The following is a 26,883-nucleotide window of genomic DNA, read 5'->3' as shown; positions in this document are numbered from 1 at the left end:
ATTACTCTTTTCCTAATAACAATGAGGTTTCAAATTGTGCGCCAGAAAATACTTACAACCTCTTGGGAAAAAAAAAAAAAAAAAAGGCACTTCACCCAACCCTGGACAAAGCTCTACAAGCCCAGTTTTGTTCTGAGGTTCTTTATTTCTGCAGTCCAGATCGTGAAAACGAGAAGAGACACCACTCACCAGAGACCACGCGTGTGTGCAGCTGAAACGCCCCACTCTTTACCTAAGCAGCGGCCTTCGCGTCCCAGCGACAGAGCGGCCAGTCCCCCTCTCTCTCCCCCGCCCCCCCCACACCTGCCGCACGCCCCCCAGCTCCAAGGCCGCGCTCCCCCGCACCCCGCGGCCTCAGCAGGCGGGGCCGCCGGTCCTTATGCCGTCGGCCCCGGGTCGAGCCGCTGGCGCTCAGCTGGCGGGCAGCAGTGGGGGACGAGGCAACTCGGTACCTGAGCGCCGCTCGGCTCGGCTCGGCTCGGCTCGGCTCGGCTCGGCTCGGCTCAGCTCAGCCGCGCCCTCACGCACCGCTGCCGCCGGCACCGAGTACCGCCCCGCCGACCCCCTCCCCGTGCCATGACGTCATCCCAGCCCGCGCCTGCGTACACCGGTGCGATCGCTCCCCCGTCTCCCTCCCGACCCCCCAAACGGATGGTGGGCGTGGCCCCGCGCGCGCTTCTGGCGGGGCTATGGGGGGAGGGGTGGAGAGAAAGAGAGCGGAAGCGAACGCAGCCTCCCGCGTGCGTGCGTGCCGCGCCTGCTCGGCCTGCCGGCGCGCGCGCGCCCCGGCTCCCGCCCCCGCGCGCCGTGACGGCTTTGCGTGACGGCGGCTGGGAGCGCGCGCCCGCCCTCCAGTAAAGCGAGCGCCTATCGCAGCCGCGGCCGCCGTTGCTGCTGCTGCTTCTCCTCCTCGCGCCTGGGAGCGTAATCAACGGCCGCGCCTGCAGCTCCCCGCCCTTCCCCCTCCCACTATTATCCTCCCTCCCGGCGCGCGCATCCCCCCCCAGCCCTCCCGGCCGGGAGCGCGCGGCCGTCCGCCCGGCGAAGGAGCGAGTCGGCGCTGCCGCCTGCCGCCGGCCCCTCTCCCCGCCGCGCCGACCCCCTCCATGGACCTCGCACCGCCCCGCTAGCCGGAGCTGCCCGCCCGCTGCTGCTGGGGAGTAGCCGGCTGAGAGGGGGAGGGAGGGGGCGGGAGGGGGGTGGGGGGCGGAGGAAGGTGGGGTCGCAGAGTGTGTGACACGCGCGGGGAGCGGCGGCTGCGGCCCGCGGGAGGAGGAGCGGGGAGTCCCGGCGCGGCCGCGGGGGCCCCCGGGCGGGCGGCGGCGGCGCCCCAGGAAGGTGGCGGCGGCGGGAGCTGCTGTAGCGGCTGGGAGTTACCGTGGTGGTGGCGGTTGGCGCTGACCGGCAGGGGAGCGCGCCGCGCGGCGAGGACCGTGCCCGCGGCCCCCCCCGCTCCCCCTTCCTCCCTCCCTCCCGCCCCCCTTCCCTGGGGCCGCCGCCTCTCGGGCTGATCACCCCCCCGCCCGGACCATGGCCGACGACGACGTGCTGTTCGAAGACGTGTACGAGCTCTGCGAGGTGATCGGCAAGTGAGTCCCGCGGGGAGCGGGAGGCGGGCAGGGCAGGGCGGGCGTGTGCGCCACCGGGCAGAGCGGGGGAGGGGGGCGGTGGTGCCCCCGTGCCCGGCCCCTCCCGCCGGGCGCGGGGGGAGAGGGATGCTCTGCTCGGCACCCACCTGAGTCGCCGCCGCCAGCGGGTCCGTGTGAGCGGTGCGGGGTCCGGGTCCCCCCCTTGCCTGGTGGCGGTGACACGGCGAGTGCCTCCGCCGCGCTGCCCACCTCCCTCATTACACGGGAGGCGGACGGGGGAGCAGTGACCCCATGGTTCCTCAGCCACCATGATTAACAACCTAACCATCACTCAGGCTGGCTGCAGCAAGCGGCAACCACTTCCCACCCCTTTTCTTCTCCTCCCCCCTATATCCCATTCCTGGCACACCCATCAAGGATTGCCTATTGGGGAAGGGAAAGGGAAGATATCTCTCTGTAGATCCACCTATTCACTGGGTGTCTGCGTATTTGTGCACCAGGTGTTGGGTTTTCCTCTTCTTTGCTGCATAATAACCAGCTTGTTAGTGGCAGTACTAGTGATACTCGGGTAGTGCTCGGTTTTCATCCAGATTTTTCACTCCACTGTCATGCGTGTGGAAATAGAGATATGTAAGGCAGTAGGAGTGTTTGGCCTTTTGAGTCTTATTATGCAACTGCTGTTAAACCGATGGTCGAGGCTTGTATCAAACCTAGGAGGTGAGATAGTTGCTAGCGTTCCCCGGTTGCCTGTTTCAAGTTACCACTGTTGTAGTGTGGTTGAAAATGACAGTTCAAGTCTCAGTCTTTGTAATCACACCAAGAAAATGCATAGAATCCCCCAAATCAGATGGTGATAAAGAATTAAAGCTGAACTCCCTTCCCCCCGCTCATATTTTTGTGACTGTCCAGTTTCAAAATAAATTTTTTATTTATTTGTCATCTTTCACATATTTTCTGTAGTTGTGTCGGTATTGCAAAATGGGCATGAAAGATGTAGCAGTATTGTGACTTTCGAATTTTCTATATGTTTCTGACTCCAAAGCTGAGATTGCTTTAGAAACCTTTGTAGTGACACTGCTCAATGTGTTTGCAGTTTTTTCTTCCTGACAATGAATTTTCGAAGGAAAATTGTTCACTGTGTTTTGATTGTAAACAAATATTTTTTCTGCATGTGTTCTCTTGCCTGTTCTCCACCATAATGCTTTTCAGTATATATCAAGTGCTGTCTACTTTAAAAGCTAGACCTAAAAATATTTTAGAAATAATCTTTCCTTAGGATCATACTAAAATGCTAGCTTTGGACTTGACAGGTGACTTTGTTGTCAGCAGAAGTTTCAGCACTCAGTTCTGTCATTTCTCAAGGTATTACTACCTCTCTCTTAACAGAAACAACTTTTGAAAATATTGAGCTTTAAGGCCCTTATTTGCTGTCCTAAATGGTAAGCAATTGCTTTAGCTTAGTGCTGGTTGCTGGTGAGGAGCTTCTGTAGCTGAGAAACAAAATTCTGTTATTAAACATGTTTTGAAGACAATTTTTGGTACACTCCTTTCATGAGTGGTTTTATGCTAACCACTGCGGTTCACACATTATTTTATTCATACCTGATTACCGTTAGAAAGAAGGTGCGGTGATTTTGCATGACCGCATGCCCTTTTAGAGAATGGACATTTCACGGGGGTCCAGACTGTTTGCACATCTCGAATGACATTTTGCTTTCTGATTGGAGAATTTTGAAGAGAGAGCTCAAAAACTGTGGATTAGGTATTAGCAACAGAAGTTCCATGTGAGATTTAGGTAGTATAGATGATGTTGTGATGTAACACACATCTAACAGATAAATGTTGAATCACAGTGGCATAATGATACCAAGAGCACTGTAGCAAAAACAGGGTGGATCACTGAAAATAGCAGTGATGGTGTGAAGGGTTGATAACTCATTGTGATTGTTCAGGCTTTTCTGCACAGATGTCACATCAGTCTTCTGAAAAAAAAAAACATTTAAAATAAATACACAGTTAAATGCAGAGGTGTATTAGTATTCCTGTTTCTTTGCAATACTACACAGGTGACTTCCAGGGAAGCAGGGCTGCAGCATCTTTATTTAGCTTACAGATTTTGGGTACCACCTTACCTGTCTTTAAACAACTGGAGGAAAGCTGCTGTAAATTTGCTTTGACTTGCTATGTATGCATCTTGCTAAACATCTTTCAGTGAAACATTCACTAAATGTCTGCATGTCCCTATGATTTATTATTGATTGATCCAGCAATTTGGTTCTTGCAAATAGCACATCTGGCCCTAATTTGCATTTCAGACACATGAAATATTAAAATGTGTAATTTATCTTTCCTAAATAGGTAGTTACCACTGTCATTTGAGGTAGTAAAAGGTATTTTCACAAAAGGTGTGGGAAAGAGATCTTTGCCTGTAAAATGTCTGAATAGTTAGTCTAAGAGAAGTCCCAAAGTTCTCATACAATTTACTAGAGAAATAAGGCAATAGTTTCTTATCTGTGAGTGTGTGGTCCAATGTGTTGAGGCATACTCTGATCTTTAGGATAAACTTTAAATGCTTTTAAGTAAAATAAACTGATAACACTTACTTTGTGTAAATGCAGTGATAATAGCTTTTGGTGTGCTGGCATGTGGAATAACTACAGTGCAATAGTATATGAATGAATTGATTGGAATGACAGTGATAAACTGTTTATTATGTGGCATTTAATGTGTTTAAGTTCTGCAAGCATGCATTTTTCATTTTGAATAGGTGCAGGAGAAGAGAAAGGCCAGGAGTCATAGAGAGAAGTTCTAGTTCATGTTTCCTTCAGGGAAAAAATTAGGGGAAATCTTCATTTGCACGTATTTCCAGTATGCCTTTCCATTACTGAAAGCTATATAGAGATAAAAATTGGAATAATAACCCCAATTTCTTGTTAAACTTTTAAAAGTGTCATTTATGAGACTAAGAGTAGTCATGCAGTTTTACCGTACCAGATGTGTTATGTTTTAGGTTACTGTCTTGTCTTCAGACTCGGCTGACACAAGCACACTTAAAACAAGAAGTAAATTGGAGATTTCTTTGTTACCCTTCAGATATGTGTTAACGTATCTCAGGATAATTGGCAGTGATAAAAATCACAGGTGTGCCTTTTTTTTTTTTTTCCCAAACTTGCTTCTCGGTAACTTCGAAAATATTCTTACTGTATATTGGTTGAGAAGTATACAAGCTAAATATTTAAGCCATTTGATTGACAGTTCACAGATAATAGTCCTAAGTGTACTTCTTTATTTTTTTAAATTAAAATTTTCATTCAGAATGCATTGAATAGCTTAGAAAACTTAGTAGGTGTATAGCTGAAGCTTCTTGGGTATTCATCTGAGGTGAATACTTTTCTGAGTTTATCATGGGAGCTTCATATACTCAGTCGTTTTCTTTATGCCAGAGAGAATGCCTATTTGTATTGAATGTAGAAGACCAAAGCATGGCTTTTATGATAGGGTCCTTGTTCTGCAAGGACTTTAGTTTTATATCATGTAGTTTTGAGTTTCTGTACCTCTTAGGATTCATGTTGTTTTTGGTTAGCATTAGAGGAGTACCCTAAAGATTGTCTTACCTTTCTAACAATAGGATTGTAGGTTGCTTAAAAATTTCTTCAAATTTTTAAGTTGTAAATACTATGTGATAACGTTGATAAAAGTTTGTGTTAAAAAGGGCATTGATCTCAATTGAAATTAGTCTTCATGTCAATAGTAACTTAAACTGTAAATTTTTGTAATTTTCTCTTCCATTTGTGGACCATGTATATGTACAGTCATTGTGCATAGTAGCAGTGCAGTTGTTGATATTTTTAGTACCAAAGTGTAATGTGATGATTGGTGCCAATACTATTGTTGCTTTCACAGTATCACAGTATGTTTGGGATTGGAAGAGACCTCAAAGATCATCTAGTCCAATCCCCCCTGCCGGAGCAGGAACACCTGGATGAGGCTATGCAGGAAGGTGTCCAGGTGGGTTTTGAATGTCTCCAGAGTAGGAGACTCCACAGCCCCCCTGGGCAGCCTGTTCCAGTGTTCTGTTACCCTTACTGAGAAGTTTCTTCTCAAATTTAAATGGAACCTCTTGTGTTCCAGTTTGAACTCATTACCCCTTGTCTTACCATTGGATGTCATCAAGAAGAGCCTGGCTCCATCCTCCTGACACTCACCCTTTACGTATTTATAAACATTAATAAGGTCACCCCTCAGTCTCCTCTTCTCCAAGTTAAAGAGACCCAGCTCCCTCAGCCTTTCCTCATAAGGGAGATGCTCCATTCCCTTAATCATCTTTGTTGCCCTGCGCTGGACTCTCTCCAGCGGTTCCCTGTCCTTGAACTGAGGGGCCCAGAACTGGACACAATGACACAATATTCCAGATGCGGTCTCACCAGGGCAGAGTAGAGGCGGGGGAGAACCTCGCTTGACCTACTAACCACTCCTCTGCAATATGACTGGGTTCAGTGTAGTCCTTTTCTGCACTGCACACTTACGATTTTAGTTTGTTTTCATCCCTCCTTCCCCTGCGATGGGATGATGATTCTCTCTACTTGGGCTCTTCCATCTAATTAAGAGGAGTTAAAGTGCTTTGAACCTGCAAGTGTTACTCTCTCTGCAGCCTCCCAGTGCTGCTGGAACATTGCAGGAGATGTGAGGGTAGGATGCAAGGTCTTGGGGTGGAAAGTCAGATGGGATTTCCTTTTTTGCATCAGAGTGTGAAGGCTTGTATCCCACTGAAGTCAGACAAGAGGGTGGTGTTGCAGTTTCATCCTAAGCTATTACCTTGAGATGGAGAAGCTTTAGGTTTATGCCACAGGCTGGGTGTGTTTAGGAAAGGGAGGAGAAAGCTCATGGATTCCTTGTCCAATAAATACTTTAATAATTTTAAATATAGTGATAACAAAACTATCCAAAAGTATGGTTTCAGTGTTTTCCATTGTTGCCTCCATTTTCTCAGCACAGGAATAAGAATACCATTTACTCTCAAATGTACTTTTTCTCTACTACACTATGGACATTTTGCACCTCCAGTAAAACCAATTCAAATAACTGTTGGGTATAATTTTGACAAACAAAATGAAAATGTGGAACAAGTGTGTTATGTACTCACTGTTTAGAAAGGAGAGAGAGGAAAGGCAACTTCTCTGGGGTTTGGAAAGTGATTTGTCTAGTTTAGCTTTTGAGTTTATTAGTACTGTGTGAAGTACGATTGTACTAATAAAGCATTCTCATCTGTTTTCTGTGTTACAGGGTTTCAGAATAACAGATCATAATGAATATTTGGTTTAAGCATGAGGTCATAATGTGCATTGCTTCAGGAAAATAATAGTACATTATTTGAAGTGTAGAGTTGTTAGAATATCTCCTTAGCTAAGTTATTCTGCTATGGATTTTAACTGTAATAGTGACCTGTTTCTCTTAAGAGGTTCTGTCTACTTAAGATGTTCAACTGTAGCTGAACACAGTTGAATTAATATACCTAGTTTCAGAGTACAACATTTTAATCAGTATTCCTTTCCATTTGTGTGGCTTTTTCTAGTGTTGTTTTGATAAGCGGCTGCATTCTTAGAGTTCACATCCCTATAATGTGAACAAGATAACTGTAATGATGGAAAAGTAGAGACTTGCTTAAGAGGCAAGTTTGAAGGAACTTGACCTAGGAAAATGCAAACTAAGAAAGATTGTGCAAGGGTTTTGCAAATATGTTTTTGTGCTTAAACACCCAAGAGAAGGAAGCCCTCGAAGGTAAGAGCAGATGAACAAATGTGTGCAGACTAATCCTGAGTAATTTGAGGCTGAAAACTGGAAGATTTTGGACCTGTTTACTGCTAAGATTCTGGAGCAGCTGTCTGTGAGAAGTTGCTGGACAAATATCTTGTCTTGAAGATTTGCTAAGTTAAGAGTTTGATCTTTTTAATAAAATAGTGTGAAACTTTGCCTTCAAGAAGAGGGGCTAGGCTTTAGGACCTAACTGATCCCTGATAATCATGTAAATTCAGACACAATGCTTGAGATCAAATGCTTCAGGATAAAGAAATATTAGGGAAAGAAAAGGCCCATATTTTGTGTCAACAGCTACTCACCTACTTAGCTCCCTGTGTCTGATGCGGTGGCCTTTTTATAATCTGTTATATGGATGTCATGACAATGGAAGATAATTGAGCAGTATTAACCCTGGTATGATGTTTCCAAAGATCACTTTTAAGAACCTGTAGTCAACTTAAATGTGCCGTCTAAAGAATGGTGACTTCAGAATTAAAAGTGGTTGTTGTTAGGAGTGGGTATTTTATGCCAAATTACGGAGGTAATAAAAATAACTCTTTATGAATTCTCCTTTTTCCAGGCATCAGTAGTTTTTTAATATACAGCATGAAAATGTTTGTACAGGATATATTACATGCATGGCCAGAATTATAATTCCTAGTAATTTAAAAAGTTAGACTAGTGTCTTAAGATAGTATACTAATCAGCTAATATGCCCACCAAATGAATCCCAAGAAACCCTTTTTATTTGCATATATCACACAAGCATGTAAGAGGTTACCTAGTGTGGGGAGAGAGTGTCAAGTTTGGAATTTCTTTTAATAAACTTCTACTGTATTCAGAGTGAGTTACAATGTTTCTTGGGAGATGTCTATTGGTAAAATGAATGCCTCCCTTGTCAGAAACAGAAGTGCACAGCAAGCTTTGGCGTTTCAGCTGTGATAATGTTACTAGTGTTTGAGCTGCGTTCTTACCAATATCTTACCAATATCTTTTTCCTAGATGGAAACAGATAAATAAGGTTTGGAATAATTTTCAGAGCTTGACCATAAAACATCTTCGCAGTATAATGAGGATTTAATTTTTATCTTCAATTTGTATGAGAAGCAAAGGTGCCTTTTCAGAGAAACAACTAGAAAACTGTTGAGATAAATTTAGGAGTAAAAGGGCTAATGTATTCTCAAACTTCCGCTCAAATGGCAGAGGTAACCCTCCCTTGGTTAAAAAGTGCCTTGCTCTTTTACTTTCATACCGTTTTGGTAGAATAGGGTAAGAAGAGGTAGCTGTCTTACCTACATACTTTCTGTCTTTTATTGCAATATTCAAAGTACAGTGGGGCTGTACTTTCCTTCCAGGCTTAGGATTTGTCAGGATTCTTGTATTGCCAATATTTTGTCCATTTCTATATTGACTTAGCTTTTTCAGAAACCAATAGTTAAAACATGTCTTCACCATGTGAAGATGTTTGTATGTGATACATAGTTCTTACATGCTTAAAAAGTTCATTGTGTGCCCCTCAAGTTCTCGTACATTTTCCTTTCACCAGAGGTTTTCTAAATAGCATTTGATTAAATAGATTTTCAGTTGGCTCCTTCACTTGTTTCTTTGCCTTCCCAATGGCATATGTAACTGCCTGTGAGTACTCTGATTTCATTTTTGACTAACATCCGCATTTTCTTTTCTGGATAGCGTGGACATAAGCAGTTACTCCTAGCATTTAATATTGCATACATTTCCTAGGATATGTAAATTAAGAAAGCTGTAATGAACTTGTCTCTGAACAAAATTTTTAGAAGTAAAAGGTGGGATATAAGTTCTATATGGGTATTTAAACTGGTACAAAATATGTCCTGTTTCAGTCCAGTTATTTAGAAAGCATTTTCAGGTAGGTTGAAAAAGGAGTTCTAAGTGTCAGTTATGCTGTAGCAGAGATTGAGAAAACCTTACAATTTTAAAGTGTGCCTTTTATAGGGAACACAAGATTCTTAGATAACTCCTGACTTCATTTAAACTCACTGTTACGAGGGCTTGAAAGGTAGTTCACATTTGGAAATTTTTGATCCAAAGAGCTCTGGGGGTAAGGAAAAGTCTTAGCTGTAGTGAGACTGAGGCTTCTCAGGTACAGTGGCGTTTAAGATATTCAGAACTTTACGAAATCTGTTTCCAAATGCCTTCCTAGGTGTATACGTAAAGTATCCTTTTTTCTTTTGTGCCTTCAGGATTCATTATGGACTTTCCTGGTATTAGAGCTGTTGTTTTATTTGTTTGTTTTAAAAAAGCCTTTACAAAGGTGATCCCCCCCGTTCATTGTTTTTTGTCACCCTGAAACTTCTCCTCAACTCTTCTGCCTTTTTGATGGAGTACTGTATTGCTCTTCGCAGAGGGAAACAAAAACAAACAAACCAAACAAACAAACCAAACAAACAAAAAAAAACACAAAAGGAAAAAACCACCACACAAACGAAAAGAAAAATGTTCTTAATATTTCTCCTAAAGGGAAGTTTAACTCTTCCTGACAAGATCTTCAGATGTGTTCCTTTATCTTCTCTATCTTCTTTATTCTACCAATTTTGTTTTTGTTAGAGAAGCCAACCAAAAGGGTCTCCTATTGCTTCCACCCTGCTGCAGGGAAATCCTGCAGCTGTTGCTACAAATGGAGTTGTCAGCTGCCCACTTTCCCCCTGTTCTTTTTTGGCTCCAGATGTTGTTCCTGATATGGAACGGTTCTGGACAGTGGGAAACACCAATGTACACTCTATTAAAGGGATCTGTATACCAGTAAATGAAAGGAGCAGTGAAGCAGCAAGTAAGATAATCTTAAATTCCATTCTCCAAACCACCCCTTCATCCCCCTCTCACTGGTTGGAAAAAGCTGAGATAGAAGGTGGGGTCAGGTTAGCCTGGGAAGATTACAAAAAAAAATTAGGGAATTATATATTTCACTGATAAGATCTTTCTTGCATCAGTACTGATCTGACCTAGTAACTTTTCCTGGAAAAGAGCAGATCTTTGTGGAGGTTTTTAAGTTTGCCATTGTTGAACTTGAATCCAGCAGGACCAGATAGGTTGGGTTCAGATAGGTTTAGAGAAAACATCTGTCTGGTCAGCGCTGGTCTAGCTGCAGAGCAGCTAACCAGGGTGGGAACTGAGGTGAAATCCTGTGTCTGTATAATCCTGCAACCAGTTTAGGTATATTTTGATTCCTGAAGGAGAGCTGTATCAAGTTGTAGCTGGTCTGTAGATTCTGTAAACATGGTAGTAGTAGCCTTTGTCCTATTTTACCCCCATGGGAGGCACTGTGGGAGTATATTAGTGCAATTTTGTCATGTGAGCTGAACTAAGTTTGCGGCTGCTGAAAGAGGGAAGTCTTCCTCTCTTTATGTGCTTCCATGCCCTGCATGAACCATACTTCCTCTGTCCCAGCTTTAGCTTGTGTCTGATCTATATAAGGTAGGTGCATTACATGAATATTTACTTGTTGAATGGGTTATTCTGCTGTTTTCACTGGCTTGATTAGACCTCCAATATAGCCAAGGCTAGCTCAAGGTAGAAGAAATAGGGATGGAGAAAGAGAAGGTGTGCAGGGCCCCTCCCTTCACATTTGACAACAATGAACTACTAAGGCCATATCATAAAATGCTTTGTTGTTGATTTTTAAAGCATGTTTGGCTTTTTTGCATAATAAGCAGGAAGATTGCACGCAAGAGTTTGGAGGCAATAATCCAGAAAATGGTAAGGAAAGGGGAGGAGAAAAGGGAAAGAGATCATTTTATTTTATTTATTAAAAAAAAGTTGCAAGTTAACAATTATCAACACACACAAAAATCACACTTAGTTGAACCTCCCTAGCAGTTGCTTTTATGTTGTTAATTTGCTTCTTCCTTCGTTCTGTACACACAAACATTCCATGTGTTTAAAACCAAGCACTAACTGTATGTCAGGACCTCACCTCATTTAGGATTTAAATTGAATACATAATAGGGTCAAATTAAAGTTAGTAAGGCAACTGTAAATCTGGGGGATTTAATTTTTTTAATAGTTGAGTTAACTCTGAAGCATATTAGCTTACGACATGGTTAGATGCTCTTTAAGTGTGCATGTCTTTTGTTGTGTCCTTTGGGGCTTGAATATTGGTGATTGGATATACTCTGAACCTCAAGCATGCTTAATGTTTGAGTTCTTCTCCTTTTGATTATGTGCAAAAGCACTGATAGCATATTTTGGAAAATTCAAGAAATTCAAAATCAAAATTTTCCTGAGCTACCTTTTTTTTCAGATTTTGTTTTGTCTAAATTTAAAATGTATTGCATTGATGAAGAACTTGTTTCAATTGAAGTACTTGAGTTTTTGTTTTTCTTTTATTTATTTTTTTTTAACTTCTGTGTTAGTATATGTAGATCAAGTTTAGATTGAAAACTACCAACTTCTGCTTACAGAAAACACTGTTTTCCTTTCTACAGCCCCCAAACTAGAGATAATCTCTTCCTTAGTGCGTTCCTGCAGGCATCTTAATTCCAGAGCTTCAGTGCTACAGAGGTGAAAGCAACAAAAGGGGCTTTCAAAACTGAAGGTCAGACAAAACTGTTTTGCTCAGTTACAGCTATTAGATTAAGATTTTTATTTATTTATTTATTAACTTTTTCCTCTGTGGAAAAAATGGTTACCTGTTGTCTGGGTTCCTCGGATGTCCAGCGTGTAAGGTTCAGTTATCTTTAAAAGCATAAAGTAAACAGGGTGCTTAAAATATCAAGAGCTCTTTTGCTAATCTTAGATCTCAAGTGTGTCAGGTTTTTTTGTCAGCTGAAGGCACTTCCAGTTGGAAAGTATTCAAGACTTCATAGCTGCCATTGAGATAGGATACTTTCCCAGCTCTTGCAGATGTATCTTCTTTCTTGGATTCTTAGTTTCTTAGTTGTTTGAAGTTTTCAAAACTCTGAATTGTCTCTTTGCTCTGCTGGTTAGGGATGTTTCCAAATAGATTGCTGGCTGTAGAGTTCGTTTCCCTGTGTTGTGTGTATGAAATACATGCAATTCTCTCAGAACAAGAACTGGGAATGAGATGGAGATTTTTTGCTTATTGAGTATGATAATCATGGATGCTTGTTTTCCCTTAGTGATCTGGTGAATATTAAATGATTCCATAAAACATCAGCAGGGAGTGTTGGGAATACCCTTGTTTTGGATATCTTCTAGCCTGGTGAGTGCTTTTTCAGGTGCCGTGTGTTAGGGAAGGACTTGAATATGTGCCTCCCAATTTGGTGAATATTCCAAGCTCTGGTGAGTGAGTAGCAGCTGCCACTGCGCATGGGCTGAGAGGGCAGTTCTGAGAACAGGGCCAAGTCAATAGCCAGGCAAAATATGTAGCAGAACTGTTGGTTGGGGTAGTGTCCTTAGTTGTGAGTTACTGAGCTATTCATTGTTGTTGAGAGAGCACTTTTCAATGTCTTGGGAATTCTTTCATTTTAGGATTAAACAGCAAACCCAGAGTGTAGAATTTTAGAGTGTTCTCAGGCATGCAATTCAGCAGAAAGATGAGATCACTTTGCAAAACTTATGTGATTCTTTCCCTGAATATTTGTTGTTTTTCAGAATAGGGTTTAGTTTGCTATATTGCTAATGTATTTTTAAAAACCTAACGTGTTGCAGAAGAGTGGAAAATTCTCTTCCTGAAACTCAGCCTATACCCAACTTTTCAGTATTTGTTACAGTAGCAAAGACAAGGAGAAGCATAAGAATAATACCTTCCTGAAATGTGGTTTCAGATACATGGCTGGAACATTCAGAAATTAGTGGTGTACTTCTGAGAATGGTAGATTTTAACATGCATATTTTATTGAAACCTGTTCTAAAATGTGTTTTCTGATATGTGCTAAAAACGATCTGTGAAGCGATTGCATTTAAAAATGAAGCCTTACTGTGGTTTTGCCTGTTCTTTCTAATGGGTTTTCATCTTTTTAATCACTGCTTGAAAAAGAGAAAACGAAGTGCTTACTGTTTGAAAAAAGCTTTAAGAATTATTCAGAACTTTCTTTTTCATTTAACTTTTTCTCTTACTCTCAGTTGATAGCTTGAGACTTTGCTGCCATCTCTAGTTTCTTGATGAAATTTATCCTGAACAGCTATTTGGTCCTACATTTTCATCCGTACTCTTAAAAAGACAAATTTTGGCTGGATTTCATGACTCACTGTTGTTAGAAGAGTTTGTTTTGTAAAGCCTGTATCAGTGAAGAAGATAGCTGTATCCTATATTTATTTCCTTTAGAAAATGTTAGGGAGTTTCTCTAAAGAGAAATATCTTGTATTTTTTCTTGCCTTGTCTTCAGATACAGCTGTAGTTAATAAGCAAACTTCCAGTACTTTTTGCTTTCATTTTGGCTGTTAAAAATTTGCAAGTCACATTCCTGCTACTGTTTTTACTATGATACAATACCTTAAGTTTTTAATCTTAGTGTCTTTTTGTAATGTTGAGATGTTTCAGAAAGGTTATATTTTGGTTTTAGAAATTAATATACTGCCTTATAGCACTTTTATGCATATTTTAATCTTTTGTAAAATTAGTTGTGTTTATCTTCCTCGTTCTTACACCTTTGAGTGCTTTCAGAATATCCTGAAGAAAAGGTTATACTGGATCTGATTCTGCCTTCTCTGTTGGTTTGTTAATGAATATAGAACAGTTTTAATTTTTGCTAGTCTCTTCAGTACCAGCATTTTACTTATAATTTGTGTGTCAATATACCTTAATGTTCTTGAAGGTTTTTCTGCCAGTTTTCATTCTTTCAGCATGTCTTTTATAATATAAATATCCCCAGTAGCTCTGCCAAAGCTTCTTTCTGGCCTTTTTTTCCCCACTTTGCCTTCCATTTCTTTCTCACATCAATACTTTTATATGTTGTTTCACACTGTATGTTTTGGCCTACCTTTAGATCTTGTTTAGTTTTCTTAGACTCACTGGCCTTTCAGCAGACTGTAGGATGTCTGTCAATCAGAATTTTGCTCTCATGGAGACTGGCTTGCTGCAGATTTCAGTTTCTGAAATCAAAACTAGCAAAGAGTTTCTCTAGTCCTCAAAGTTCTAAGAACCAGAACCTTTGAAAAAGTGTTATTATTATGGTTTTATCTTTGAGTCTACTGATGATTGCAGACTGCAGTGTTGCAACCTAGATTAATTTCCTTACAGGGAGTGGTATGCAGCAACCTGTTCTGTTACTGTCTCCTGAAAGTCCTGACGACAGTTCATGTATTTAATATAGGAGGCTTCCCCTTCTTCCCTCCCCTTCTCCCTGCTCCCTCCCCACCCCCCGCCCTTAATATTTATTGAAGCTGTAGGGGAAAGAACTTTTAGTAGGTTGACTTTGCCTCTGCAGTGTGGAAAAAGTAAAGTTTTGTGGCACTTCTGTCTAGAATTCAAGGAAGAGGAGAGGTAGTTCTCCACACTGACTGTGTCCCTGTGAGCATATGTGGAAGAAGGAAGTTTACCTAATTTTTCTTACCAGGGAGAAATAAGATCTCGGCCTTCTTATTTGAGCAGCCATGCTTCCCTGCTCAGTCTGAGGGAAAGGAAGGGTGTTTCAGCAGACAAGCATGTTTTATACCTACTAAGTACAAATCTGCTCCAATCTTTCCTGCATACTGTAACGAGCAGAAAATGTTTTTTATATTTTTCAGATTTTTCTACTTTATTTAATCTCTGTGGCTAAAAAGTCTGTCAAGCAGTGTTTCTTCAGATGTGCTTTCCACCTCCTTGTCCTTTTGGTTCATGTTCTTAGTGTTTTGGGGCCTAAACTAGACTGAAAAAAAAAATAGGATTAAAGAGTGTCTTTCTCCCCCCCCCCCGGCCCCTTTTGTAAATTTCCCATTGCATCATTCTCTTCAGAGATTTTGGCCAGTTTTCCAACTGCAGAGCAATTACTCTCAAAACTTTCATCTTTCCCTGGATAGGAATTGGAGAGCACTGGAAAGCAAATTGCTGTGTGAACAGCCATGTGTCTTCAGGAAAATAGTTAAGTCAGGAAACCAGTTCATCAGAAAGAAGATTACATGTCTTTGTTTTTAGAAGGAAAGCACAGATTATATCAATTCCTTACCTCTCAGGGAAATATTTTCTGCTTCTCAATGGATTATATGTGGTCATCACATGCTGGAAAACGTTTGTGGGGGAAGGGGCTTTTGGGTTCCCTTTCAGTGGTGCTACCTTAGTGATGTATGGAATGTGTGATACTTGAAATCTAGTTTGTCACAGAGGAGTGTCATATAGTAAGCAGAGCTATCTATCCCTTGAGTACCGCATGTATACAAATTATTTCGTTGGGAACCAGTCCAGCACCTTCCTTCAATGTTCAAAAAAAACCTAGGAAGAGGAAGACCAGGAGACCATTATCAGTTTTGAATATACCTAGTTTTAAAGCTTTGTTTGGGACAACTTCTTGCAGAAAGGACAAGACTGTAAAGATGGCGTTTTCTAGCCTTATGGAGTCCTTTCTCCTTAAGATAGTAAATGAGCAATTGGTTGAAAATAGATAATGAATTTTGAAAGAGTGCCTCAGCCATTAGAAAAGAAAATGCTGCTATCTTAGATCTGCAGTTGAAATATGATGTCTGTGAACTATGCAAAATGATTTCTAGATATCTTAAAGCACTCTTTTCATGGATTACATATTATGTTTTTGGCCATGGTAGGATCTGATTTGGGCTTAGTAGTTGGTGTTGAGTAAGATTTCTGTAACAAATGGGGGAATCACCTTCCTTGTATTCACAGGGGAAATACCCTAGATATAGAGGAGACTGTTTATTCTGCATTACAAGTCTGCACTCCGAAGGGAGAAAAGAAGCAAGACTTGAATCTCAAGAGATGTGCAAAGGGTTGCTTTCGTTCTTTCAGTTGCTCTTCAACTTAAAAATGAGGAAGGGAGCTTTGGTTCAATTTGGTTCAATAGGATGTGTTTGTATTGAGAATCAGGAGTGAGTTCTCCATTAGCAGGGGCTAGTTAAGGTGGCAGTTCGAGGTCTGTTCAGCTGCTTCTTAGCTGAATGTGGAGAGAAAAAGCAGGTAATGGCAGTGACTATCATTGTGCCTAGTTCCTACCAACGTAAGACTGGATCTTCAGATAGAAGTAAATGAGACTTTATTTTTGCAAGGTGGGATAGATTTGAAATGAATGCTTGGACAAACCGATTAAAGAAAACTTTACTTAGCTGCTGCAAGTCCTTATTTTAATTAGTACATTAACTTCTGAAATATGGTATAAGCTTACCCAAGAGGGTTTTATAATGAGCTGATAACTCTCTATGGGGAAAAAAGGGTTTGTTAATTTGTTTAACTTTAAAGCATATGCATAGCATAATTTTTAGCATGTTGCAGGAAAAAAAAAAAAAAGGGAGTTTTGTACAAACTGCTTGGCAGTAAAACCTTCCTTTCAGCATTCAACCTTAGTCCAACTGTGAAGGTTCATGCATTACGGCCTTGGAACTTTTTTCTACTTGTAGTATCTGTACTGAAGCTGCATCTCTGCAGAAAGCTATGTCAGATTTATCATCTGCTACCATGTCTACAGAAGGCTTTCACCACCAGTCAGGATGCATGCTTCAGTTTTCTTTGGCCAGTTACTGAATGTCAAGACTGAGCCTTGTCTGCACACAAACTTGAGGGAGGTAGATGCACTTACTGAGGTATCTGCATACCCTTTTTTTATTCAGAATGTAACTGGACATTAACTTTTGTGGGCATTTGTTTTAAGTCAATTTCTGGACTTCTCTCACCCCCACCCTGACTTGTCTGATGGTCTCAACAAAGACTGAAGACTGTCAGATACCTTACATCAGAAAAAGTAATCTATATTTGGAGAAAACTACCTGCTGAAATACTTTCATGCTGTTCTGCCCAGTCCAAAGATGTCATTTTTGCCTTTTTTTGGGTATGTATCATTCATATTGAACTGCTGAGTTTTATCTTAATTAGTATTTTTTTCATTGCTTTTAGATGAATGAAATTATTATGTTTTTCCAAATATCCCCAGTGCAGATGTTTTTGAAACATATTCACATCTCTTATGGGTTATAAGATATAAAAGCAAATTAAAAGTTTGAGCTTATTATCTGTGGTTTAATGGCATTGAGTTCATCATTGGACTTTTTGTCCTGATAAAAGTAAATATGCTTTTTCTACATTAAAAAAAAATACTACTTAATATTTCTAAAGTACGATTATACACTATTACAGGCCTACAGGTAGTGGGGAATTCAGATCGTATTCTTGCCTGTGAAGGGAGCTGCACTGTACAGGTTGGAGCTTCTAATGCTGCTTAGGCATGTTGTTCAATGGTGCTGTAATGAAGAGTATGTTATTCTTTGGAGCAGGAGAAGTGTTAGAGCCATCTAGGATATCAGTATATCCATAAAAATATGATTGCTCCTTTTGGTTGTTTGTGTACAGTTCAGCTCATGAATGCTAGGGTTTGATTTGGTATTTTTTTGTGGGGTGGTGTTTTGTTTGTTTGTTGTTGTTGTTTTTGTTTGTTTGTTTGTTGGTTTGGTTTTGTTTGTTTTTTCCTTGGGAGAGTCAGATTGGTTTAATCAGTTTTTGAGGTGAACTGTCTTATATACAATAATAAAAAACACTATTTCTGGCTCATATTAAAAGGTGCAAGGTGTATCATAATGAAAGTAGCAAAGATAAATATTGAACAATTTCATTAATGGTATTAAAGACAGCTTTAATAACTTCAGAAGAAATCTTAGGAAAATGAAGTTAAAGAATAGATGTCAATGTTTAAAAAAAAACTTCTTAAGGCCTTAGAATTCTGTAAATAGTTCTTAGAATTTTGGTTACGGTTGCATTCTAGATTCAACATAGAAACCTTGTGTTAGGAGGAAAAATACAAAGAAATGAGGACTCTAGAAACAAGTAAATGTGGTCTAGAGAGTGCAAGATAATTTAAAGTGTAAAAACCTCTCATTTTCTAATTAAGAATTGCAATATTATAACATTTTATGGGAAAAGTATGAAAAAGCAGTCATAAGGTTAATACACCAGAAAAATAACAATTCTATGAGTTCTTGTAGCAGCTTTTAAATATATGACTATGTGTTTGGTAAGTGAAGGACTTCAAATTTCAGGGCTTCTATAACAAGCTGTGAAAATTTATTTATTTCTTAAACTGGTTTAGTTTAACTAAATCCTAGTTTAAAATAAATGCATAACTTCTCAGCTTTATGCCTTTTTTGGTTGTTGTTCGTAAAGGGGAGGGAGCAGAAATCACTGAAATCCTGGCCAAGTCGATTTTGGAAGCTTATTTTTTAAGTGGAATATGTTTCAGTCCAGTTCTGCTCAGGAGTGTCTTTGCAGTGGCTGCGGGATGAGAAACGGGGGAACAAAAGTTGGAACTGGAAGCTGCTGAGGTAATGGTTCCTGCCAGGGGTGAATGTGGGAGGGAGGGAAAAGGATGAGTAGAGTAGGTTGATAGGAAGGAAGGAAAAAGGAACTGTGTTTGAAAAAATGAAATTGAATAACCAACCAGAGGAGGAGGATTTGTGATTGCCAGCCTGCAAGGACAGAGAAAATGGGTTCAGGCAGGGAAGAGGAGCAGCAAGTAGAAATTAATGTATAGGTTATTAACAGAATGTTTGTAAAGGTGAGAGGAGGAACATCCTGGCTGAGCTCATTCAGACTAAAGCAGGTTAGAGAACAATTGCACCAACAGCCGAGATGAGGGATGAAAGCATGCTTCAACTGACAAAGGAAACAACAATTGGTTATAGCTAGGTTTGACAGCTCTGTGCCAGCGTGGATTCTCTGGTCCTGTATACATGCATCTCACGGCACCTATGTTGTGAATACATATAAATTCTCAATTTAGTAAAAGTTAATATTTTTAGTAGAAGCTTCATAATATTATGCTACAGTTACGCAGATTTTTAATATATTAAAATATTATTAATATATATATATCTGTTGGTACAATCTAGCTTGAAGGTTTCTAGACAAAATTCGGTGACTCATTCCCAGTTGGCAGACCTATTACTTTCAGACAGTGCAGAAAATACAAGACTTTATACCTTTTGAAGTCAAACTTTCTGTAAATCTTGAGGTCACAGCAGACATTTTGTTTGTTTTTTGTTTGTTTGATTTGTTGTTTTTGTTCTGTTTTGGGGATTTTTGCGTTGTTTTTTTTTTTTTTTTTTTAATCTCCTAAACTGAGTGCTCAATGTATTCCATGTTAAAATTATGATTCTGAGTCGTGTGGATTTTTTAGCTACATACTGGTACTTCTGTTGTCTTTCTTCTGAAAGACTAAAGTTTCTCTGCTTCTTGAGATGCTTTGTATTTTGTTCTTCGTTATCATTTCCACATGATAAATGTACGTCATTAGTTTAAGAAAAGAAAAATCCTGTTAGTATTGCAAACTTAAAATTAGCCAGGACTCATTAGTAAGTGTGGCTCTTAAAATTAGCAAGTGTGACTCTTTTCCATCCTTCCTGCGATATTCAGTGTGAATACTGTAACCAGAGTGACTTTTTAAATCCACTATCTAGACCTGAATGAGTTGCCTAGAAGTCAGCACATGATTGTTAAACTGGTAGTAATTTCCTGCGTACCTTTGCAGTCTCCTTGAGTAAGGGTGGGATTTTACAAGATTAACAAAAGACAGAGTTCACCTTGCAGCGCTACTGTTGTTGATGGCACATTACGAAGAAAGAGTGCTTGATTAAACATTCTTGGAAGGATATTGCCATATAGAAATACCTGTATTACAAATATAAACCTGGAAATAACCTTCTACTTAAGTGCTGCTTTTCTGCAGAAGAACCATCTGTATGGATACTAAAAAACATTAGCCATCGCTTACATAGTATTTTTGTATACTGGCTTAGGAGAAATTGAGCATTGTAATTTTTACATTTCCTCTTAAAAATATGCAAGATACTGTGATGCCATGCAGTTTTCAGTATTTTATAGAATTATATGATGGTCTTATCTGTCACTGACAAAGAAGATTCCAGTGTATGGATGTAGTCAGAGGATGAGGTTTTGTGTCAATCAGTCAGATGCTTAATGTATTATATAGTATGAATGCAGTACAATTTCTCTTGCTGCTGGCCTGTTTGAATGTCTGAAGATTTATAGGTGGAAAAAATGAACAATATCCCTTTAACCCTTTGTTGCTGTGGCAGTTTTCTTTCCCATATGGTGACCCATCAGTCCAGAAGCAGCGGGATGGATGAATAAGATTTATGTTGCATTGTTCCTTCTGCAAAACAAACAAAAAACCCCGAAGACTCAGATAAGTGAATGAGGTTTTGGGAATGAATATACTGTGTATTCTCAATACCTGTGTGCTGTTAGGCCACTACAAACATAAAGTAAAATTGATTAAATAGAATCTTTCAGATTAAAAGGCCCTTGAGAGATCTTCAGTCAGATCTGCTTAAAGTGTATTGCTCAAGGCTTTGTCCAGTTGAGTCTAGAAAGCGATGGAGAGCCATGATTTCCCTGGGTAGTCTGTTCCAGTGTTTTCCTAGGAAAAAATGATTTTATTATATCCAGATGGAACTTCCATTTCTCTTTATGACTGTTGTGGCACATCGTTCCACTGTATACCCTGACAAAGAGCTTGGTGCTATCGTCTCAATAACCTCTTAGGTGTTGAAAGTCTACTGCTAGGTACCTGTTATGCTATTTCTCCTCGAGGCTATACAAGCTCATTTTCCTCAGCCTGTCCTCATGGGTCAAATGTTTGAAATGTAATCAGATGCTAGATTTGCCCATTTTTTTCAAGGACCTTTGGTCCCTACTTGAAGTTGGCACATCTCCATCTTCTTCCCCAGCCACTTATTAAAAAAACCCATGGTAGATGAAGGCACATGAAGGGATATTGTCTGCCTAGACTTCAGGAAGGCTTTTCACACTGCCTCCTGTAAGACTGTTAAAGAGAAGCTGGTGGATGAGCAGACAGTGAGGTTGATTGAAAACAGGCTGAACGGCCAGAGAGTGCTCGTCATTGACATGAAGTATGGTTGGAAGCCAGTTATTACTCTTGTACCCCAGTGGCCAGTACTGATTCCAATTCTCTTCTACACACATCTTCATTAATAATCTGAGTGATGGGACAGACTGTACCCTCAGCAAGTTTGAGATCACACCAAAACGGGAGGAATGGTTGATAGACTAGAAGGTCATGCTGCCATCCAGGGAGTCCCTGACAGGTTTAAGAATTGGATTGAGAGGAACCTCATGAAGTTCGACAATGGGAAGTGTGTGAAGTCCTGCATATGGGGAGGAACAACCCCATGTACCAGTACATGCTGGAGGCTGCCCAGCTGGAAAACATCTTTGCAGAAAAGGCCCTGTGGTGGTCCTGGTGAACACCAAGTTGAACATGAGGCAGCAACGTGCCCTTGCCACAAAGAAGGACTAATGGTATCCTGGGCTGCATTAGGAGTGTTACCAGGAGGTGGAGGGAGTGGGAGACACAGTGGGCACAAACTGAAATACAGGAGGCTCCGTCTGACCATCACGAAACAGGTTGTTGTTGTTTGGGGTTTTTGTTGGTTGGGTGGTTTGTGGTTTTTTTTTCTTTGTTTGTTTGTTTTTTGTTTGTTTTGTTTTAATTGTGAGAATGACTGAGCATTGGCACACATTACTCAGAGTAGTTGTGGAGTGTCTATCACTGAAGATATTTAAAAGCTGATCGTCCTCAGCAGCTTGCTCCAGGTGGCCCTGCTTGATCAGGGGGTTTGCACCAGATGACCTCCAGAGATCCATTCTTCTTACCTCAGCTGTTCTCTGATTCTGTGTATGTGGTTTAGAGAAATAGATACTGTATCTCATTATTTTTATAAGCTCTGTGGCAAGTTTCCTCAGAAGTAGGCTGAAGGCTGGAGTTTTTAATTGGATCCAACCCAGATTTGCATGTGGCAGCTGCTTTTGATGTTTCTGAGAGTGAAATGGTCTCTGATACTCCATTGAATACCTTGCAAGTTTATAAAAATAGTGGGAATAGGATATACAGTTCTACAGCTCAGGTTTGCTGTAATCAGAAATATGTTGAAAATCTGGCTGTAATATACCTTTGTCATCTTAAATTGCATCTTTCATTTAGTATTGAAAGTTATCAGACAGTGTTCCAGAACTCATATCCTTTTAAACCTGGGGGCACACTCACGACTTCCAAAACTTATGGAAACATTTCTTATGATGCCTCAATTCCTAACTGTTGCCTCATTCACTATGTATGATGTTGCTTTCTCCCACAGTGTGGTGCTATTGTGTTTAGCTTTGTAAAGGTAGTAACAGAACTGAAATAAATCGTTCTTTAAAGGGGTATAAGACCTCAGAGCTCCAGAAGGATCCTAATATTTTCCTCCTTCTGAACACCACATTCCAGTTAATGTTTGTTATAATAGAAGCAGTGAGCATGGACAAGGTTTGCATGGAGTTATGTGCTAGTAAACCTAATTATTGTTAAGGTTTGTGTCTTCTCAGCTTCCTCTCATTTTGCATTGTAAACAGAAACAAGAAGTGGAATGTTTTCCAAAGGTAATCTTTCACTGTATCTATGACAGAAACACGAATGAACATGCACATTCCTCATAGGTTTTCCATGTAGACTTCTATAGAGAAGGAAGATAATAACAGTAGGTGAAACACCTGGGTGGGTACAAGGCAGTCCTTTTTTCTGCTTCAGTCTCTGCTAAATTAATGTAGACATTTGACTAGGCCATTGGACCACCTTTACTAAACCAGAAATAAATATCCTTCTGCACAGGAGTGGAAAAAAATTAGCTTAACTTAAAACCATTATTTAATTTTGTTTAATTATGAAGTTAATTTCCCCTTCTCTCCCCAACAATGATAGTGGAATTTAAACAGGAATGTTAAACCAGTGGGATGTTATATTAAGACACACCTCTCATTGAAAGTGAGACATAAACTTGGGTCATAATTAATTGTTCTGTTTCCTGTGACAAGATGTGTCCAACTGCTTCCAGTTCATAAATGGTTGTCAGTTCTATTTGATCTTTATTTCCCCCTTTTTTTCCCTCCTTCCCTCCTTCCCTCCTTCCCATTCTTCTTTTTCTAAGTAGCATCCTTCTGCCTGCACTGGTACCTGTTTACCCTTCTCTGTTTTAGCCAGTTACTGACACCCAGTGCCAAAGACCAAAATTAGCTTATTTCAATCCAGTTACGAAAAGGTATTAGTTCTTCAATTTGTCTTGCTGATTTAGTATGCATATACAGGCTTTTACTTGAAGGTGATGTAATGAATGGCTTGTTTGCTATGATTGTTCAGTTTGTTTGAGTTCACGACAACCTTTCATGTAACATACGTTGTAGTTATTAAAGGTGTGAAGGGCTTTCAGGAGTAGTGTTGGTAACAAACTTCATAGGGTGTTGCTTAAGCTTTAAAATGTTGTGAAGAAGCTGAGGCTCATGCAGTTATTTTTAAGTTATTGCTGCTTAAATAAACAAATCTCCAAATAACTGTTAAGTAGGCTAATAAGGCTTATCTGGCCTTCACCGTGTTTATGCTATAAATAGATCTAAAGCCAGTCCTTGGCAGCAGGCCGCTTAACAGGCTTCTGTGTGGGTTTACAGCCAGAGCTGTGTATGTCTGGGAGACCCACCTGGTGAGTAAGCTCACTTTTTAAATGGACCTTTTTTCAATAGTGAAAGTAAATAAGAAAAGAAGTCAAATGTATTGGTGCGGGAAAAGAGGGAGGGGGCTGGATCCATCTAGCGATTTTTAGCTCTTCTAAAATCTTCAGGAGTTAACGACGTGTCTGTGCTACCTCAGTAATAAGATGAATAAATTAATCGTCAAATATCCGAGGAGTATTCTGGCTTTCTCTGACTATACCACACTTAACACATCACAGTTGATATAATTTATAATTTCCTCAGTGGTTGAAAAAGACATAAGTAAAAATTTGTGATGTAGAAGAGTGTAAAGGATCACCTGCTTCAAACTTGCTACTCAGGAAGAATAAACATAAAATACCCTTCTGTAGTTAAATTATACCTGAGTATGTGTCCTAATTTATGGCACAAATAAGGCAGTTGGAAAGAATGTCTGTAAAATTTGCTACACTAGAATGGGAGACCAGAGATCACCTGGACTGTTCTAGATGCATAATTTAAATTTTTAGAGAAATGTTGAGGAGGGTCAGATTGAAATAGTTTTCTTACTGAGAGATAGCATTTAAAAGGACAGCATGATGCTGTTTCTCTCATTTGAAGTATCTTGTAGGCATTTGATGAATACTTTGGTCTTCAAAGAATATATGCTTAGATTTGTTTCTGAATCTGCTTAAAATGAGTATACATACATACACAGAAGTGGCTGAAGTGCATCAAAATTGTTCTCTGTTATGCAGTGTCCATAAAAAACAAAACCCCAAGATATGTATTTGAGATTATATACTGTACACTGTAATTGTTTTATGCAAAGCAGCATGTCTTGTTTTCTGCACAATACTGTGACAAAAGGACAGAGGAATTTAATGAGAAACAAAGCAAAGATTTCTGTTTAACTGCCAGTACTATTGAAACCTGCTAGTTATATGCTGTCTGTAAGCTGGTTTTGCTTTTGTACCTAATACTCAAATCAGTTGTAGTAGCCGCTTACTTAGAAGCATTGACTGCTTAGGACATAAGGCATGTTTCTGATTGCCAACCCAGTCATATGGAACTTTAATTTTAAAACAAAATTACTGAAACTTAACAGCTGGGAAAACGAATAGTATCTTGTTATGTCTGTGAGCTGAAAAATAGTATGGCAGCAAATAGCAATTTGGGAAAAGCTGTTTGTTTGCTTGGTTTTTAATGTGTGTTCCTTTGTTCAGAGTGTTATTAATGCATGCATGCACTTCCTCTGAACATAATTTATTTGGGTGTTAAGGAGATGGCTACAGCTTTAATGCCAGCCATGATATAGAAAATTCTATTAATCTATAACGAAACTGTTTTATAACATAATTGTGGCAAAGACTTTTAATATTGGTACATAAAGACAAGTAATTCCATGAGCACATTCCTCCTCTCAATTCTGAAAAGTATTGCTTTTGCAAATACAGAGTGAAATAAACAAACTAGTTTCGCTAATAATTGGAGAATGTATTATTTGGGCATTTAACTTAGAACTTTAATTTTATTTCTCACTTGTCTTGCACTAAAAGAAAAAATATACAAATTTCTCAGGCTTGGCTCTACATTCATACCACCATGCACAATATTCTAGAGTTGTGTTCTGTAGTGTGTATTCTATATGCATGTAAACATAATTTACAGGGTATCTGTTAGTGCCCTTTTGAAAAATGTCAAATACAAGTTTGTTGGAAGGTTCGTCTTAGAACATTGTGGAGAAAAAAATAATGTTTCTTATTGCGTTCTTGCACTGTCTTGGGAATTCTGTGTACTTAAAAGTGAACCATATTGAATGTTTCATGAGGCCTGAACTTTTCAAAAAAATGTAGGATTATGTGTTGTTTGCTTTATATATTCCCCTGGACTGATATATTTTACCATATACATTATTTAATCTACAAAATATACATGTAAGAGATGTTAATGACAGAAGCATCACTAGCAGAGGCAAATGGACGTTATAATTAATCAGGTTCTGTTGGTTTGTAAATGGTGTAACTTATTAATATCGGCAATGTGTAAATGAGTTTATCCTGCATGTAGTAATGCTTTATAGCACAGTGCTCAAGCAGTAATTTTTAGTGTTTTTGTTTCTTTTGTTTAAGGTTCTCTAAACCCAATGTTGTGGCCTGAGCAGTTGCTACTTATGAATGACGAGACCATTTTCAATTAAATGAAACCAGAAATGAAATAGTTTCTAATTCAGCTACCAGTGAGCAGTGATTCTTTAATATAAACAAACAGTGCACTCTTCGATAGCAAGTACAATGGTGTTAAGTTAGACACACTGACAACTTTCTTGACAACTTTCTTAACTCTGAATTTTTCCTCTTTATAACTTTACTTATAACTGCTTATAACTCCTTATGAATCTATTAATCTTTCGCTTCAAAACTGAAGAACAATTGGAGATACTGCATAAAAGTAGATTTGGATATGTACCAAACTGTTAACAATCATTAAAGTGCCTGTGGAACTCCTGTACATTTTCCAAGTAACTTACTTTATTGCATGCTGTAAAAATTACTGTGCTACTACTGTATTTATAATAAACTGCTTTCCCTATATCTTCTCTAACAGCTAAAATTTATATCAAAGTAATACTGAACTGCTTTTCTAAAAGCACGATTAAAAGTGCTTCTTATAATACTTTTGTGCACAAATTAAGGCCTAAATGTTACTCTGTTCAAAACCAACCAACCAACTAAAACCAACAAAAAAACCCCACAACAAACCAAAACCCCACAAACACATGCAACATACAGTCTTCCCCCAAACTAATACACATCCTGTGCTGAAGAGCCGCGTTCCATGTGTACAGAAGTTCTACAGTGGTTCAAGTGATGAAAAAACATTAAG

At 39.7% G+C, this 26,883-nt stretch overlaps 1 protein-coding gene across 4 annotated transcripts in view; it reads left to right on the top strand.

Annotated features, from left to right (window-relative positions):
* The first annotated feature begins 858 nt into the window (after positions 1 to 858).
* Positions 859 to 26,883, top strand: part of CASK (calcium/calmodulin dependent serine protein kinase) — a 206,381-nt gene continuing 180,356 nt past the window's right edge. For all 4 annotated transcript variants that reach the window (XM_082046510.1, XM_082046509.1, XM_082046508.1 and 1 more), the window contains exon 1: positions 859 to 1,589. In XM_082046510.1, coding sequence (XP_081902636.1) covers positions 1,531 to 1,589 — 59 coding nt within the window. In that variant the 5' untranslated portion in view covers positions 859 to 1,530. The remainder of the gene's footprint in view (positions 1,590 to 26,883) is intronic.

The sequence above is a fragment of the Streptopelia decaocto genome (genome assembly GCF_964273445.1).
Source record: "Streptopelia decaocto genome assembly, chromosome: 1".
Classification (NCBI taxonomy): domain Eukaryota; kingdom Metazoa; phylum Chordata; class Aves; order Columbiformes; family Columbidae; genus Streptopelia; species Streptopelia decaocto.
This window is presented reverse-complemented; position numbering and strand designations above follow the sequence as displayed.